We start from the raw sequence: 16,547 nt of genomic DNA on the forward strand, positions 1-16,547 counted from the left end.
CCCTAGCATTGCTTGACAACCGATGCTGGTGTGTTTACGTCCCCGTAACTTAGCGGTTCGGCAAAAGATACCGATAGAATAAGTACTGGGCTTACAAAAGAATAAGTCCCGGGATCGAGTTGCTCGATTTAAGGCGGTGCTCCAGCATGGCCGCAGTCAAATGACTGAAACAAGTAGAAGAGTAAAAGAGTAAAGAGTATATCTGATCTGAAATTAACATCAGAAATTTGGTAGGAATCAGTAGTTTACGTGTCTGTAACAAAAAAAAAAAAAAAGTTCAAATTTGTTGTCGAGTGTAATAAATAAATAATGTGATTAATACTGCGCGCGACACGCACGCACACACACACACACACACACACACACACACACACACACACACACACACACACACACACACACACACACACACACATACACACACACACACACACACACACACACACACACATATGCACACACATTCACACGCACATATTTACAAACGTTCGCACACACATGCGCATACGGACACACACACACATTGCCGAAATGCAAGAAATTTAACAACAAATAGCTTACAAACTACAGAATTTTCTCAAAAAAGCCAAGAGAAAAAGATGTTTTATGTGACACATTCTACAAGTATACGAAGTTTAAAAGTGTTTAGTTACAAAGAAATTATTTTAAAAATCTGCCGGTCAAAAGGAAAAGATCCGAACCAAGACTTTGTGTTGGTGCATTTGGCTTAATTTATATTCTAGAGATGCATGGAGATCACAACAGGATTCGAAGAAATTTGTTGTTACACTTTCATAATTTTCTTTCTTCTATTTGAAAAAAAAAGGGGGAATCTTTCTTGAAATATCAAAGGGCCATTAAATCACCTATTTACTCTTTTACTCTTTTACTTGTTTCAGTCATTTGACTGCGGCCATGCTGGAGCACCGCCCTTAGTCGAGCAAATCGACCCCGGGACTTATTCTTTGTAAGCCCAGTACTTATTCTATCGGTCTCTTTTGCCGAACCGCTAAGTGACGGGGACGTAAACACACCAGCATCGGTTGTCAAGCAATGCTAGGGGGACAAACACAGACACACAAACATATACACACACACACACATATATATATATATATATATATATACATATATACGACGGGCTTCTTTCCGTTTCCGTCTACCAAATCCACTCACAAGGCATTGGTCGGCCCGGGGCAATAGCAGAAGACACTTGCCCAAGATGCCACGCAGTGGGACTGAACCCTGAACCATGTGGTTGGTTAGCAAGATACTTACCACACAGCCACTCCTGCGCCTATGTAAGCTAATACAATAACTTTTCTCTTCGTTCTCACTTACTGACATCACCTCATATAATTCGTTTAGTTCCACAAACCTGAATTGCTCAAAGGTAGGTTTTTCCCAAACATTTATATCATTTATGCATATTACAATGATTCAAGCAAACTAATTACTCTTTTAAAGGTATTTAAAAACTTGTGCTTGATTTGTTTTTCTCACTAGTAAATATTCTGCTATTGTTGTTTCTTATCACTTCAAAGGCATCATTAAAATAACATTTTATATTTTATGACTTTTTTTCAGATGGCGCTGTTCAGCCTTTCTGTGGTTAGTTTACGAAATATTATTTCTATTTTTAACAAAGCAATTAAAACTGATGGTATAAAATTGACTAATCAACTCGTAAATACTCTCTCTCTCTCTCTCTCCTCTCTCTCTCTCTCTCTCTTTTACTTGTTTCAGTCATTTGACTGTGGCCATGCTGGAGCACCACCTGTAGTCGAGCAAATCGACTCCAGGACTTATTCTATGTAAGCCTAGTACTTATTCTATCGGTCTCTTTTGCCGAACCGCTAAGTTACGGGGACGTAAACACACCAGCATCGGTTGTCAAGCGATGTTGGGAGGACAAACACAGACACACAAACACATACACACACATACATATATATATATACATATATACGACGGGCTTCTTTCAGTTTCCGGCTACCAAATCCACTCACAAGGCTTTGGTCGGCCCGAGGCTATAGTAGAAGACACTTGCCCAAGGTGCCACGCAGTGGGACTGAACTCTGAACCATGTGGTCGGTAAGCAAGCTACTTGCTACACAGCTATGGTTAATCAATTTGTAAGCGAGTTGTAAATGAATGTTAGGCTACCAGTGACGCCAAATAGCAGAATATGTTCTTTCTTCTATCTTGTTTGATTGTGGCCATGCTGGAGTACCGTCTTGACAGGTTTAAAGTCTAGTACTTATTCTGTAGGTCTCTTTTGCTGAAACACTAGGTCACGGAGACGTGAACAAATCAACGCTGGTTGTCAAGTGGTGGTGTGGATTCCGCACAGTTTCTGTCTACCAAATTTATTCACAAGGTATTGGTCGGCCCGGGGTTATAAGAGAAGACATTTGTTCAAGGTGTCGCGCTGTGGGACTGAACCCGAAGTCACATGCTTGCAAAGCGAGTTTTCTTTTAACCACATGGCCATTCCTGCGTCGAAAAAATGATTTATTACAGAACCTAGACAAAAATAAATACCTTGAACAGCAACAACAACTATACTATTGGCATTATAAATCCAAGTATTAACCGTATTGTGTATTTTAGTGATTGTAACTCTTACAAATGAGTTTGTATAAAATGCTGACTCTTGTCACGTCACGTAAAGGAATTCATCAATCCTGACGTTTTGCCAAGCCTTTTATTGTTTACTAGCACAATGACCCGGCAACGCCGGGTCATACTGTTAGTGCATGCCTATACAGCTGCGTGCGTGCGTGCGCACATACACGCGAGTACTGTCCAAATCTCCAACCAATGACATACAGCTAGCTGGCATTCAATTGGCGTATCATGTTTCAGGCATTTTGATTGGCTTTTGGATAGAAAATTCACAAAAAAGTCACTTCTATTGATTTTTTAATTGCTTTGCGGGGTGACTGAGGAAATGTAAAGATATGCACGACCACCCTTGGACGGTTTTGAATGACCATAGAAAGTGCGAGCCCTCTAACTGAAAAATTATGGATTTGTATAAAGGACACACACACAGACAGACATTTTGCCGTTTATATATATAAATTTTCAAAATAGAATTTCTTAATAAATAATCTTCTGCAATGACATTGTCTTTTGTTTTTATTGTTGTTTCAGGGATAGAAGTATTTTCTGGTGATGACTTCCATCGATGTTTTCTTAGCGCTGTCAAATATTTCTCAGAGAGTTTGCCAGAAACATGAGCCGAGTGGAGAACAACACTAACTTTCCAAATGAGCAAGACAATCTAAGCGAATTTTAATAAAAGGCTTTGATTCTATTTATTACTTATTGTCGTTGCTGTAGCTGTTGCTATATTCATCCTGGCAGAAACGTTAGCACGCCGGGCGAAATGCGTAGCCGTATTTCGTCAGCCGTTACGTTCTGAGTTCAAATTCCGCCGAGGTCCACTTTGCCTTTCATCCTTTCGGGATCGATAAATAAAGTACCAGTTACGCACTGGGGTCGATGTAATCGACTTAATCCCTTTGTCTGTCCTTGTTTGTCACCTCTGTGTTTAGCCCTTTGTGATTAGTAAAGAAATAGGTATTTCGTCTGCCGTTACGTTCTGAGTTCAAATTCCGCCGAGGTCGACTTTGCCTTTCATCCTTTCGGGATCGATAAATAAAGTACCAGTTACGCACTGGGGTCGATGTAATCGACTTAATCCCGTTGTCTGTCCTTGTTTGTCCTCTCTGTGTTCAGCCCCTTGCGGGTAGTAAAGAAATAGGTATTTCGTCTGCCGTTACGTTCTGAGTTCAAATTCCGCCGAGGTCCACTTTGCCTTTCATCCTTTCGGGATCGATAAATAAAGTACCAGTGACGCACTGGGGTCGATGTGATCGACTTAATCCCGTTGTCTGTCCTTGTTTGTCCTCTCTGTGTTCAGCCCCTTGCGGGTAGTAAAGAAATAGGTATTTCGTCTGCCGTTACGTTCTGAGTTCAAATTCCGCCGAGGTCGACTTTGCCTTTCATCCTTTCGGGATCGATAAATAAAGTACCAGTTACGCACTGGGGTCGATGTAATCGACTTAATCCGTTGTCTGTCCTTGTTTGTCCTCTCTGTGTTCAGCCCCTTGCGGGTAGTAAAGAATAGGTATTTCGTCTGCCGTACGTTCTGAGTTCAAATTCCGCCGAGGTCCACTTTGCCTTTCATCCTTTCGGGATCGATAAATAAAGTACCAGTGACGCACTGGGGTCGATGTAATCGACTTAATCCCGTTGTCTGTCCTTGTTTGTCCTCTCTGTGTTCAGCCCCTTGCGGGTAGTAAAGAAATAGGTATTTCGTCTGCCGTTACGTTCTGAGTTCAAATTCCGCCGAGGTCGACTTTGCCTTTCATCCTTTCGGGATCGATAAATAAAGTACCAGTTACGCACTGGGGTCGATGTAATCGACTTAATCCCGTTGTCTGTCCTTGTTTGTCCTCTCTGTGTTCAGCCCCTTGCGGGTAGTAAAGAAATAGGTATTTCGTCTGCCGTTACGTTCTGAGTTCAAATTCCGCCGAGGTCCACTTTGCCTTTCATCCTTTCGGGATCGATAAATAAAGTACCAGTTACGCACTGGGGTCGGTGTAATCGACTTAATCCCTTTGTCTGTCTTTGTTTGTCACCTCTATGTTTAGCCCCTTGTGGGCAATAAAGAAATATATATTCATCATTTTACATGAGGATATCTTTTATCTTTTATCTTTTAATTGCTTCAGTCATTATATTGTGGAGGCGCAATGGCCCAGTGGTTAGGGCAGTGGATTCGCGGTCGGAGGATCGCGGTTTCGATTCCCAGACCGGGCGTTGTATGTGTCTATTGGGCGAAAACACCTAAAGCTCCACGAGGCTCCGGCAGCGGATGGTGGCCACCCCTGTTGTACTCTTTCGCCCCAAATTTCTCTCACTTTCTGTTTCTTGAGTAACGCTGCGATGGACTGGCCTCCCGTCCAGCTGGGGGGGGGGGGAACACATGCACTACAGAAACCGGGAAACTGGGTCCATGAGCCCGGCTAGGGTTGAAAAGGGTGCATAAATAAATATAAAAAATATGCTAGGGCACTGCCTTGAAGAATAAATCGACCCCAGGACTTTTTTTTCAAGTATTCTATCTGTTCTTTTGCCGAACCGCTAAGTTACAGGGGACGTACACACAACACCATCAGGTGTCAAGCTATAGTGGGGGTCAAACACAAAGACACACACACACACACACACACACACACACACACACTGACACACACACACACACACACTGACACACACACACACACACACACACTGACACACACACACACACACACACACTGACACATACACGCACGTATATATATATGTACTTTGGTGCGACACAAACTGTAGGGATTGATGTGTAGCAGATATGTCTACCTTTATTATCGTCTCTTTTGTCTTCCACAAAATGACAGGTGGAGGTCTACCTGAAGCGTACGCTTGGTGAAATTCTCCCCCCCCCCTCTCTCTCTTTCTGTTATATATCTTTATATATAAAAGTGAGGTTGTGTTCTGTCTGTCTCCTACGATTTAGATTCCTAAATACTCCCACATTTTGCGGTGCAGTTTAACCAAAACCGGGTATCTTATAGTCAGGATTCATATCGAGCCCTTCTGGGTATTAGCGCGTGTCTACGATGAGTCTACGATTAAAAAAAAAAAATTACCATTTTTTCCATTTTAATGCATTTTTTCGCTATTAAAAAAAGGGAAGTAACTCTCTAAGAATGTCTACGATGAGTCGACGATTTAAAAAAAAATTTACCATCATTTTTTTTTTCCATTTTTAATGCATTTTTTTGCTAGTTTTTGGCTATAACTCCTTAAAAATGCTTATATAGTTATTTCCCTTACAAACCCGAGCAATGCCGGGCGATACTGCTAGTATATACATATAAAGAAGATGAGAAAGAGAGAATTTCACTAAACATACGCTACAGATGCAACATTATTAGATGATGTACAAAATCCTACCCATAACGAACAGTCGCAGGATGAGTCTGACCGATTGTCGTACTGAATAAAAACTAGTACAGAATCTATCTTCCGTATTTTTCATCTTACATCGACCCCAGTGCGAAAAGTACCAGTTTCGCACTGGGGTCGATGTAAATGACTTAATCCCTTTGTCTGTCCTTGTTTGTCCTCTCTATGTTTAGCCCCTTGTAGGCAGTAAAGAAGTATATTATTAATATTATTATTATTATTATTATTATTATTATTATTATTATTATTATCATTATTATTATTATATATACGAGGTGGTATGAAAAAATTCCCGGACTAGTTCTGTAGCGCGCCAACAGACGGCAGCACACGGTTGCATGTATGGTGAGAGCTAGAAGTGACCTCCATCAGGCAGAGTGCAGGGTAACATCGGGGTGTTGTTTATTTCGCAACGGGTATTTTTGTGATCACGTGTATGCTGTAGTCTGTGATTTTTTTCATGGACAAGAAGTTGGAAGAAAGAGCCAACGTGAAAATTTTGCGTTAAACTTGGGAAGTCTGCTACTACAGAGACATTGAGCATGCTTCGGCAAGCTTACGGCGACGAGGCACATGGGTCGTAGACAATGTTTCAAGTGGCACAGGCGCTTCGAAAGTGGAAGAACGTCCTTGGAAGAAGATGAGCGGTATGGAAGGTCTGCCACGAGCGGGAATATGGAGAAAATTCACCAGCTTGTGCATGAGGATCGTTGGAGGATAATCAACGACGTTTTGAAGCATTTGGGGAAGGATATTTGGCGAAAGCGACTGGATCTGTGAATCGCGAAGAATTGGATTCTTCTCGACGGCAATGTACCTCGTGACCGACCTCTCATCACTCGTGAGTTTCTCGCCAAAAAACAACAACATGGTATTGCTTCTGCATCCACTCTATTCACTAGATTTAGCACCTGTGGACTTCCATCTCTTCCATCTCAAAATGAAAATGCAGTTCAAAGATCGCCGTTGTAACACCGCTGTCGAAATCCAGACCTAATCGCAGAAGGTCCTCGACTCGCTTACGGAAAACGACTTTGAGGTCGGATTCCAAAATTGGCAGGAACACTGAGACCAGTATATTTCTGCGCAAGGTGACCATTTCGAAGCAGATGATATTAAAGCTTAGGTATATAAGTTATTTTTTATTAAACATTACTAGTTCGGGAACTTTTTGATACCACCTCATATATATACATACGTACATATATAACAAAGAAGAAGGAAGCAAAGTTGAAGGTAGCATTTACAATCGTTTCGATTTACTAGTTCTAGTAAATCTCTTCAGAATGCGAAAATGGATAGGTACATCGGTTAGGATGCGAAAATAATTGATACATATGTGATGGTAATAGAAGGAAAGATAGTAAGTCTTACATTAAATTTTGTTCTTGCGCTGGTAATTTCGCTGGGGAGAGGTTTCATTGCAATAGACGTGTTAGTTTTGTTGGGCAATCAATTATTTTCGCATTGAAACCGATGTACCTATCGATTTTTGCATTCTGAAGAGATTTACTAAAACTAGTAGATCGAAACGATCATAAATGCTACCTTCATTTTTGCTTCCTCATTCTTTATTTTCTAATTAAATTAAAGGCATACCAGCGAAAACGATGAGTCTCTCCTTGTTTTTACATACATTTTATTCTCCAATATAACCTAAACTACGGTCTACCAACCAAACCACCTGCTACCGTACAACCTTACAAAAGACTGTACCTATCCAGGGAACAACCAGGAGCGACTTTGGATTTAATTATCCCTTAGAGGTATTAAACTCCTCTAACCGATACCTACATAATATATATATATAATTGATATAGGATAAAAATTTTTTCGGGACTTGGTGCTTGCTTCTTCCGTGGGTATGAATAAGTATTTCCTTTATATCTCGCGTATGTGCCGCTGAAGAAGGGAAAATTTCTTGTGAATTAACCCCGAAATTGGACCAATACGGTAATAACGAATTTGTTTAGAGATTTCTATCAGTTTGTTTCGAGCCGCATAAATTTAATGGTTATCGACAATTTTTTTGTTTCGGCGTATCTGGCATTAGAATTTTTCTTTTGCCCTTATCTTGTAAATTATATATATATATATATATATATATATATATATATATATATATATATATATATATATATATATATATATACCAAATGCATTCACAAGGCTTTGGTCGGGCCGAGCCCATAGTAGAAGACACTTTCCCAAAGTGCCATGCAGTGGGACTAACCCCGGGACCATGAGGTTGGGAAGCAAGCTTCTTGCCACACAGCCGCGCCAATGTCAATATTTTCAGTCTTCTTTCATTAAAGGAAATTATTTCTGCAACCTGTTACTACTACTACTACTACTAGTACTACTACTACTACTACTACTACTACTACTACTACTACTACTACTACTACTACTACTACTACTACTACCACCTTTAATTGTACTGCCACCATTCCTACCGCCATCTCTGTACTTTTGAAACGCTCACCGAACTCCTACCACCCCAACGACTAAACTCCTACCACCACCATTGTACTCCTATCTAACTTCCCCTAAAACACTTGACTACCAGTCCATCCGTGACCACCTTTCCTACTTATCCATTATACCCGTTCATTGTTCTCACTCTGGCAACTATATGATAAAAGTTTCTCACTCCCAACACTAACTGAATCTCCAAGCTTCCAAAATCCGTTAATACTTCTTTTCGACATTTCACAGAACCTATTCCCCAGGTGCTCTTCATGTCTAATGCACCTGTACCCCTGCGACAAATAAAGGTCACTTTTACTATTAGCCTGTCTGTGATTCTATTACATCTTGTATGCATCCAGTGTTTACATGGGCGCACTATATGGAAGTTTTGATCTACCTTTTTACACATCGATCCAGGTATGGCCATCTCCTTGATGGCAGCAGAATCTTGGCATTTTTCTACTTTGCAGGAAAAAAAACACCCAACTTTTGTCATGACTAACATCATGTTTACTTTAAGACCCTTCATTTCCAGGCTTTGCTTCCCTGTCAGGAATTTAATTTCGTCTCCCACAAGATCGTTAGCACACGGAAGTTCCCCAGGGCAGCTAGTCTTAAATTCTTCTGTTATGCCCGGGATAATTGAATTCATTGTTCGTTAACTCTCACCCGTGTCTGTGGAGTGCTCAGCCACTTGTACGTTAATTTCACGAGCAGGCTGTTCCGTTGATTCGGATCGACTGGGACCCTTGTTGTCGTAACCGACGGAGTGTCGTCCTTCCAGATTAGATCAAATGAAATATCCATCAATTATTGGAATCGAATTATTCGAGTGGTTCTCGACCTGACAAAACTGAAACCCTTTCAAAATAGCATTTGTAAGATTCTTCGTCCCTCTCAACCTCTTTATCAACACGAAAACAATAGAGTTTATTCCTGTAAAATACTTCTTTCTTTGCCATGATTAAAAATATTCCATTATATTAAACACGGTGATTCATCCGTTCCATTTCAATTTTCCCGGGTCTTCTCAAGAAAGGGTCTAAATCCCTCTCCTGCGAGAAACAATGATTTAATTGACTCTTGCCATTCCATCAAATCTGATGCCTTGGGACCCTACCTGTCAAATCACTGTTTTATCCGAACTCAATCTTGATCAAGCATTCCATCTGTGACCATCCTGTGTTTTTAACAGGGTGCAATGCCGTATGTGTCTTTGGTTGTTTTAGACGTTGGAATGTGATTTCAACAAAATTTTGTTGCTACTTCTAGCAGATTAACCCTTTTGTTACCATATTTCTGTTGAGATGCTCTGTGTTCCTTTCAATTACTTTAAATATAACAAAGAATTTAGTAAAATAACTTCGTTATCATTAAGCTAGTGTTAGGAACATAAATTGTGACTAAGGTTTGGTGGAAGATTTTAATTTAAAACTTATGAAAACAAGACATTTGTACACAGAGCCAGAGCCGGTTTCAGCCGGGTTGGTAATGATAAGGTAAAGCGTTCAGTCCCAGGGTCCATTCTTGGCTGTTCTAAGGAAGAAAACCCCACAATGTATGCAAGGGAAATAATAAACACGAAACGTTAACGGGAGATAACTCAATATTATTGCATGTCTAGTTGGTGTGTTCGTCGCCAGGTGTCAGCAGCGGCTGCAGAAGGACGGCGGCCTCAGCAGGTGCTCAACATGTCCAGTGCCAGCAGTTTTAAACAAGATTTGCCTCCACAGGGAGGATATGGGTCCATTAGATGGATGAAGGAAGTTGCTAAACGAGGTCCCAGCGGTACGTACAAATAAAAGATAAATATTCATTTTATTTGGCCTCGGATTCCCTTGTGATTCTGACATTGTACTTGTGCCCTTGACAACGCTAAAGTTAAATTACTTTCCAATTATTCAAATATAATTATTGCTCATTTCTCACTAATTATAAATTATCAACTTTATTTCTTTTTATTCGTTCTTGTACGAAATTTCTCGATGCATATCCTGTTTGTTTCCGAAGAATTTCGGACGATAGAGAGCTTAGCAATACAAACACGAACATCATTAAGTTTTCTCAAGAAACAATAATAATTCTCCCCAATCTGTATATTGGCACATTTTTTAAAACTTATAAATTATGTGATTGTATATATATTTAACAAAGATATTGTTGTTTGAACGAATATAATAGTGATTCTATTACATTTGTTCTTCAGCAGACGACATAGGAAATCTTAAAAGATCATCTGAGGACCCATCGTGCATGGCTTAGAAATTTGTCTTGCAGTTTCCTCAACTTCATTGGTTTCTATACCGAATGTATTAATTGAATTAATTAAACAGAGGTGTGATATTCACACTCGAGTGACTGATTAGACCAATTTTTCCTCTGTTGGACCCTCCTAGCCATTTCATGTTTTTTTATAATCAAATATTATTAGGAATTGTATAAAAAATATTTTTTAATATTTTGTGCATTGTAGAAGTATAACCCTTTTATCGCATGTGGATTTTAACAACAAAATCCTACAAAGGACCCCGGTTGAGAACCGCTACATTAGACAGTAGGATTATAGACAGCTCCCATACCAGTCATACACGTTCCGGAGAGGACTATGTATGATAAACATCAACGTTGCAGCAGTGCAATTTGGAACTTTGATCGTGCATGCCTGATTGCTCCCACATTGGATTATGTCCAATTTGGGCCAATATAAGCCACTGTGATATTCTTCTCTTCTTTTGGTTCACGAGTATAAACAGAGTTATCAATATTTTGACAGTAAAGAAATAAATTCGTGACTGTATTTCTTCAAAAGAGAACAATGTTTGTTATGGGAATCCTGACTTAACAGTCTGAAATGGAAATTTTTCAAACCGAATAGAAGACATGCTCATCATCATTTTCACGCCCACTTTTTCATGCTTGTATGGGTACAACAGAGCACATTGAGGCAAATTTTCTACTGCTTGATGCCCTTCCAGTCAACAACCCAGTAGAGGAAGCAGGCACCATTTTTCTCCTTATTAAAGAGTAAAAATAAAGTGCAAAAACCAGAATTTTTCAACAGAGGCAGACGTGGCTGTGTTGTTGAGTATTTTGCTTCCCAACCACATGGTTTCAGGTTCAGTCCCTCTGTGTGGCACCTTGGGTAAGTCTTCTACTACAGCGCCAGGCCAACCGAAGCCTTGTGTATGGATTTGGTTGAGAGAAATTGAAAGAAATCTGCAGTATGTGTGTGTATACCCTTGTTTTCACATCTGATGATGATTGTGTGTGAACTAGCATCATCATGTAGGCAAGATTGTTCATTTCCAGTCTTTCATGAAAAACTTGTCTGACCATGGGGAAATATTACCTTGCTTGGTTAAAAAAAAGTGATGTTTAGCAACAGGAAGGACATCTGGCCATAAAATTCTGCCTCAATGAATTCTCTTAGGCTTGAAGCAAGCATGAAAAAGTGGATATTAAATGGTTGCTATATATATAAAAAAAAAGTTTGATATTTTTTGCCATAACTGAGTGAATATGAGGTGCATGTCTTCATAATGTTCTGCTATGTTCCATCTATTTTATGACTTTTTATCTATGCTAACAGTTATCATTAATGATTTTATTTCCTTTTGCAGGATATTTCAAGTTTTCTACCTTTATTGCTCTTTCTCTGGCTGGTTACACTGCATGGACTTTCCAAGCTAAACACTGGAAGTATGTAAATTTTTTAATATGTAATATATAATATGTGAATGAGTGTGGATCACGTGAGGCTGTTGGACAAATTGCATGTTTATTTTTTATTGTTACTGTTAGAATCAAGTGAGAATCAAAATCAAAATCGATCAACATCAATGGAAATTGTAGCTGTGATACCAGTGCTGGGGGCACGTAACAGAATCATCCGAATGTGGCTGTTGCCAGCGCCGCCCCGACTGGCCTCCGTGCTGGTGGCACATAAAAAGCACCATCTGACCGTGGCCGTTGCCTGCCTCGCCTGGCCTCTGTGCCGGTGGCATGTAAAAAGCACCATCCGATCGTGGCCGTTTGCCAGCCTCGTCTGGCACCTGTGTCGGTGGCACGTAAAAAGTACCCATTACACTCACGGAGTGGTTGGCATTAGGAAGGGCATCCAGCCGTAGAAACATTGCCAGATCAGACTGGGCCTGGCGCAACTTTCTGTCTTCCCAGACCCCAGTTGAACCATCCAACCCATGCTAGCATGGAAAGCAGACGCTAAACGATGATGATGATGACTTACATTTTGTTTCCTAAATATTCTACTAAAGCAGTCACTGGGGCCTTCTCAATCCCATCTGCCTTTTGACATTATAAGACTTGTTTTAATGATGAATCCTCTCTCATTCTGTATTCTGTTTCTCCAACATAGTCAACAGTATTCTGAAAAGTTTTCTGGATAATTAATTAGAAGACAATAATCACTGCTGAGACTAATCTGTAATTGCAGTAGTCCTCGAAGGGGGACTACTTTGTGTTGGTGGCATGATAAAATGCACCTAGATAATGCTGTAAAGTGGTTGAGGACAGAAAATATATCCAGATGTAAAAACCATGACAAATTAACTATCTTCTGTCACACATCAGCTCTTATTACCTAGAACTACTTTTCTACCGTGAAGAAGACAAGCTTAGCTATCCCTCGAAAAAGAATCTGAGCTGGCAGTTTTTACCACACTTTTGTCAATTGTTTTTGGTGTTTGTGTAGTTGCATGAAAATATAGACTCATTCTTGGCCTTACATCCTTGACCCAGCCAAACATTGAGGATGTGTCAGCAATATACCACCAGGTATAGGTATCGAACCCATGGCCTTATGATTGCAGACCAAACAACTTAACCACTAGGCTACACACCGTCATTTACTACAGTACAATGGTTAAATAACAATAATTTCAACCATTTCAACACACTCAATCTGTCTATATGTATGTATAGCAGTATCAATTAATGTCTTCACAGGCAACCTATATTTTCAAAAAATAAATAATCTCCAGAGATGGTCAGAAACTGAAGAGTTCTGTGTTTTAAAATTACATATATCCACCCTGAAGAATGGAGCAGTTGATATATCTGATAAACATCAACGTTTATCAACTATGTATAATAATGTCTGCACTGTTCTTAATGCAATAAGCAACTAATCAAAAGACACACACACACACATGAGCTACTACACACATTTTTTTTCTCTCTCTCCTTGTTTTTTCTGTGTCCCTTTCTGTAGAAGAGCGTAGGCTCGAAACATAGAAGACTTTTTCTATTCCTGAGCGTTATACTAATACATCTGTTTGTTTTGTACACCACCTGTCTTCGTCTTTTGTTTATTTTCATAAACTTTCCCTTTATATATATATATATGTATATATAATAAAATATTCTTTCTACAGACGTTACAGGCTTGAAATGCAGGATGCCAGGAATGCTGTAGAACCTCTGTTTCTAGCTGAAGTTGATAGAATGTAAGTATATTTCTTATTTGTTTACTTGTTTGGTGACAAAGACTGGCATGGAGTTGTTGGACAGATGTAATAAACACTAGGCGTAGGGAACTACTATGTGATGTTACATTAAAGACTGGATCAAATGAAGGAAATATGGATAAGTCCATTTATAACAACCAGTTCTACTTGTATAATCTTACTCTTAATCTGGCGGGTTGCTGTGTTTGGGAAGACACATCATCGTAGATTCTTACTTTTCCCTTCACTCCTCGATTCTTTCCCTTGGAATACGTTTGCAAAACATTTTTTTTTTGTACGTTCAATATTTTGGTTGAGATTGTATCGTAAGGAACTGTTGTAGAGTTTTTAGAAAAGTCAGATGAAAGTTATTTATCATTACTTTTTGAAATTAGGAATAAAGTTTCAGAAATTATATAAGGAAGCAGATAGTACTCATGACCCTTGGTAGTAATAAGACCATGGAGGGATTTGAACTCAGAGCACAAAATATTAAAAGAAGTATCAAACTCCTAGGTTTCTGCCAATCCACATCCCTTGACTGGTTTATTTTTTATTGACTCTGAAAGGAAGTAAAACTAAGTTGATCTTGTCGGGATTTGAAGGATTTGCCAGATCAGATTGGATCCTGGTACAGCCTTCTGGCTTGCCAGTCCTCAGTCAAACCGTCCAACCCATGCCAGCATGAAGTGCAGATGTTAAACGACGATGATGATGATGAAAGCAAGGAGTCAGAATTAAAACCAAAAAGCAGTTTGATTCCTTAACATCTCGACCAGTTCATCATCTATATTGGGAAATACTTACTCCAAAAATTCACATAGAAATTTACAAAATTTCAAAACCCATCCTCACTAACTTGATAAAATACATGTAAAAAAAAAAAAATTTTAATATGAAAATTAAAATGAGTTTAATTTCAATTATATATATATTTTCTAAAATTTTCTTGTAAGTTGGTGTAAAAAAATTAGTCAGTAATAAATAATTAATTAATGCTTCTTGTAATTCATCTTTACTATTCTGGATCTGTTTGTCTACGCAGGTATTTAAGAAGACTGAGAGATAACCGCCAGGAAGAGAAAGAACTCATGAAAGACGTTCCAAACTGGGAAGTTGGCACTTTGAATGGCGAACCTATTTACCACAATCTCCGAGATAGATTCATTGAGCCATCATTAAAAGAATACTTGGCTCACGTTGGCAAGTCTGACATGTATGACATAATGTTTGAAAGAAGGAAACATTAAAGTAGTTGACTGTTTTTTTTTTTGTATAGTTAAATACAACAATAAATATTACAAACCTTGTCTACTCTCTGTATTAAATTCTTGTTGCTATTAGGGCTCTGTATTAAGTCTTATTGCTGTCAAGGGTGTGGAGATGACACACAAAACTTTTGACTCCTTCATTTATGGAATATCTCTCACTTTAACTCATCTCTGTAATTAGACTAAAATTATATTTCTTATGATGATTAAAAGAGTGGAGGCGCAATAGCCCAGTGGTTAGGGCAGCGGACTCGCGGTCGTAGGATCGCAGTTTCGATTCCCAGACCGGGCATTGTGAGTGTTTATTGAGTGAAAACACCTAAAGCTCTGCGAGGCTCCGGCAGGGGATGGTGGCGATCCCTGCTGTACTCTTTTGCCACAACTTTCTCTCACTCTTTCTTCTGTTGGCCTGCTCACTTAACTAGCGGGATGGTGTCATTTAAAGGCTAAAAAACAATGCGAAACGCATTGTGACCAGCGATGTGTAGCAACATCTGATAGCCTGGTTGGTCACGGTGATAATGATTAAAAGTACACAAAATATCTGGCCCTTGCAAACCATCAAGCCGCCTTTTAGTATCCCTAACCTGTTAAAATAGGGATTGAAAGCCTGTAGCTTTGTTGGTGTTGCATTTTAAAATTTTTTTCAAAATATTACAAACAGTTTAACTTAGGTGTAGACAAGGCTGTGTGGTAAGAAGCTTGCTTCTGAACTACATGGTTCTGAGTTCAGTCCCACTGTGTAGCACCTTAGGTAAGTGCCTTCTACTACAACCTCAGGCTGACCAAAGCATTCTAAGTTGATTTGGTAGACAGAAACTGAAAGCCAGTCACTTCATATATATATAAATAAGATAAATGCACCCTTTTAAAGCCTAGCCAGGCTCATGGGCCTGGTTTCCCAGTTTTAATGGCGTATGTGTTCCCCAGCTGGATGGGACACCAGTCCATCGCAGCGTTACTCATTTTTGCCAACTGAGTGGACTGGAGCAACGTGAAATGAAGTGTTTTCCTCAAGAACACAACACGTCGCTCAGTCCAGGAATCAAAACCACAGTCTTATGATCATGAGTTCAACACCCTAACCACTAAGTCATGCGCCTCCACACACACATCATCATCATCATCGTTTAACGTCCGTTCTCCATGCTAGAATGGGTTGGACAGTTCGACCGGGGTCTGGGAAGCCAGAAGGCTGCACCAGGCTCTGGACTTATCTGGCAATGTTTCTACAGCTGGATGCCCTTCCTAACACATATATATATATATATATATATATATATATATATACTTACTTGTACTTGTGGCAACATTC

The 16,547-nt window shown here is 39.5% G+C and overlaps 1 protein-coding gene across 1 annotated transcript; it reads left to right on the forward strand.

Annotated features, from left to right (window-relative positions):
- Nucleotides 1–10,074: 10,074 nt before the first annotated feature.
- Nucleotides 10,075–15,271, forward strand: LOC115220490 (NADH dehydrogenase [ubiquinone] 1 alpha subcomplex subunit 13). Its single transcript, XM_029790620.2, has 4 exons — nt 10,075–10,284; nt 12,117–12,195; nt 13,890–13,961; nt 15,007–15,271. The coding sequence occupies exons 1-4, from the start codon at nt 10,113–10,115 to the stop codon at nt 15,209–15,211; spliced, it is 528 nt and encodes a 175-aa protein (XP_029646480.2). The 5' UTR covers nt 10,075–10,112; the 3' UTR covers nt 15,212–15,271.
- Nucleotides 15,272–16,547: the final 1,276 nt, after the last annotated feature.

This window comes from Octopus sinensis, linkage group LG16, assembly GCF_006345805.1.
Source record: "Octopus sinensis linkage group LG16, ASM634580v1, whole genome shotgun sequence".
Classification (NCBI taxonomy): domain Eukaryota; kingdom Metazoa; phylum Mollusca; class Cephalopoda; order Octopoda; family Octopodidae; genus Octopus; species Octopus sinensis.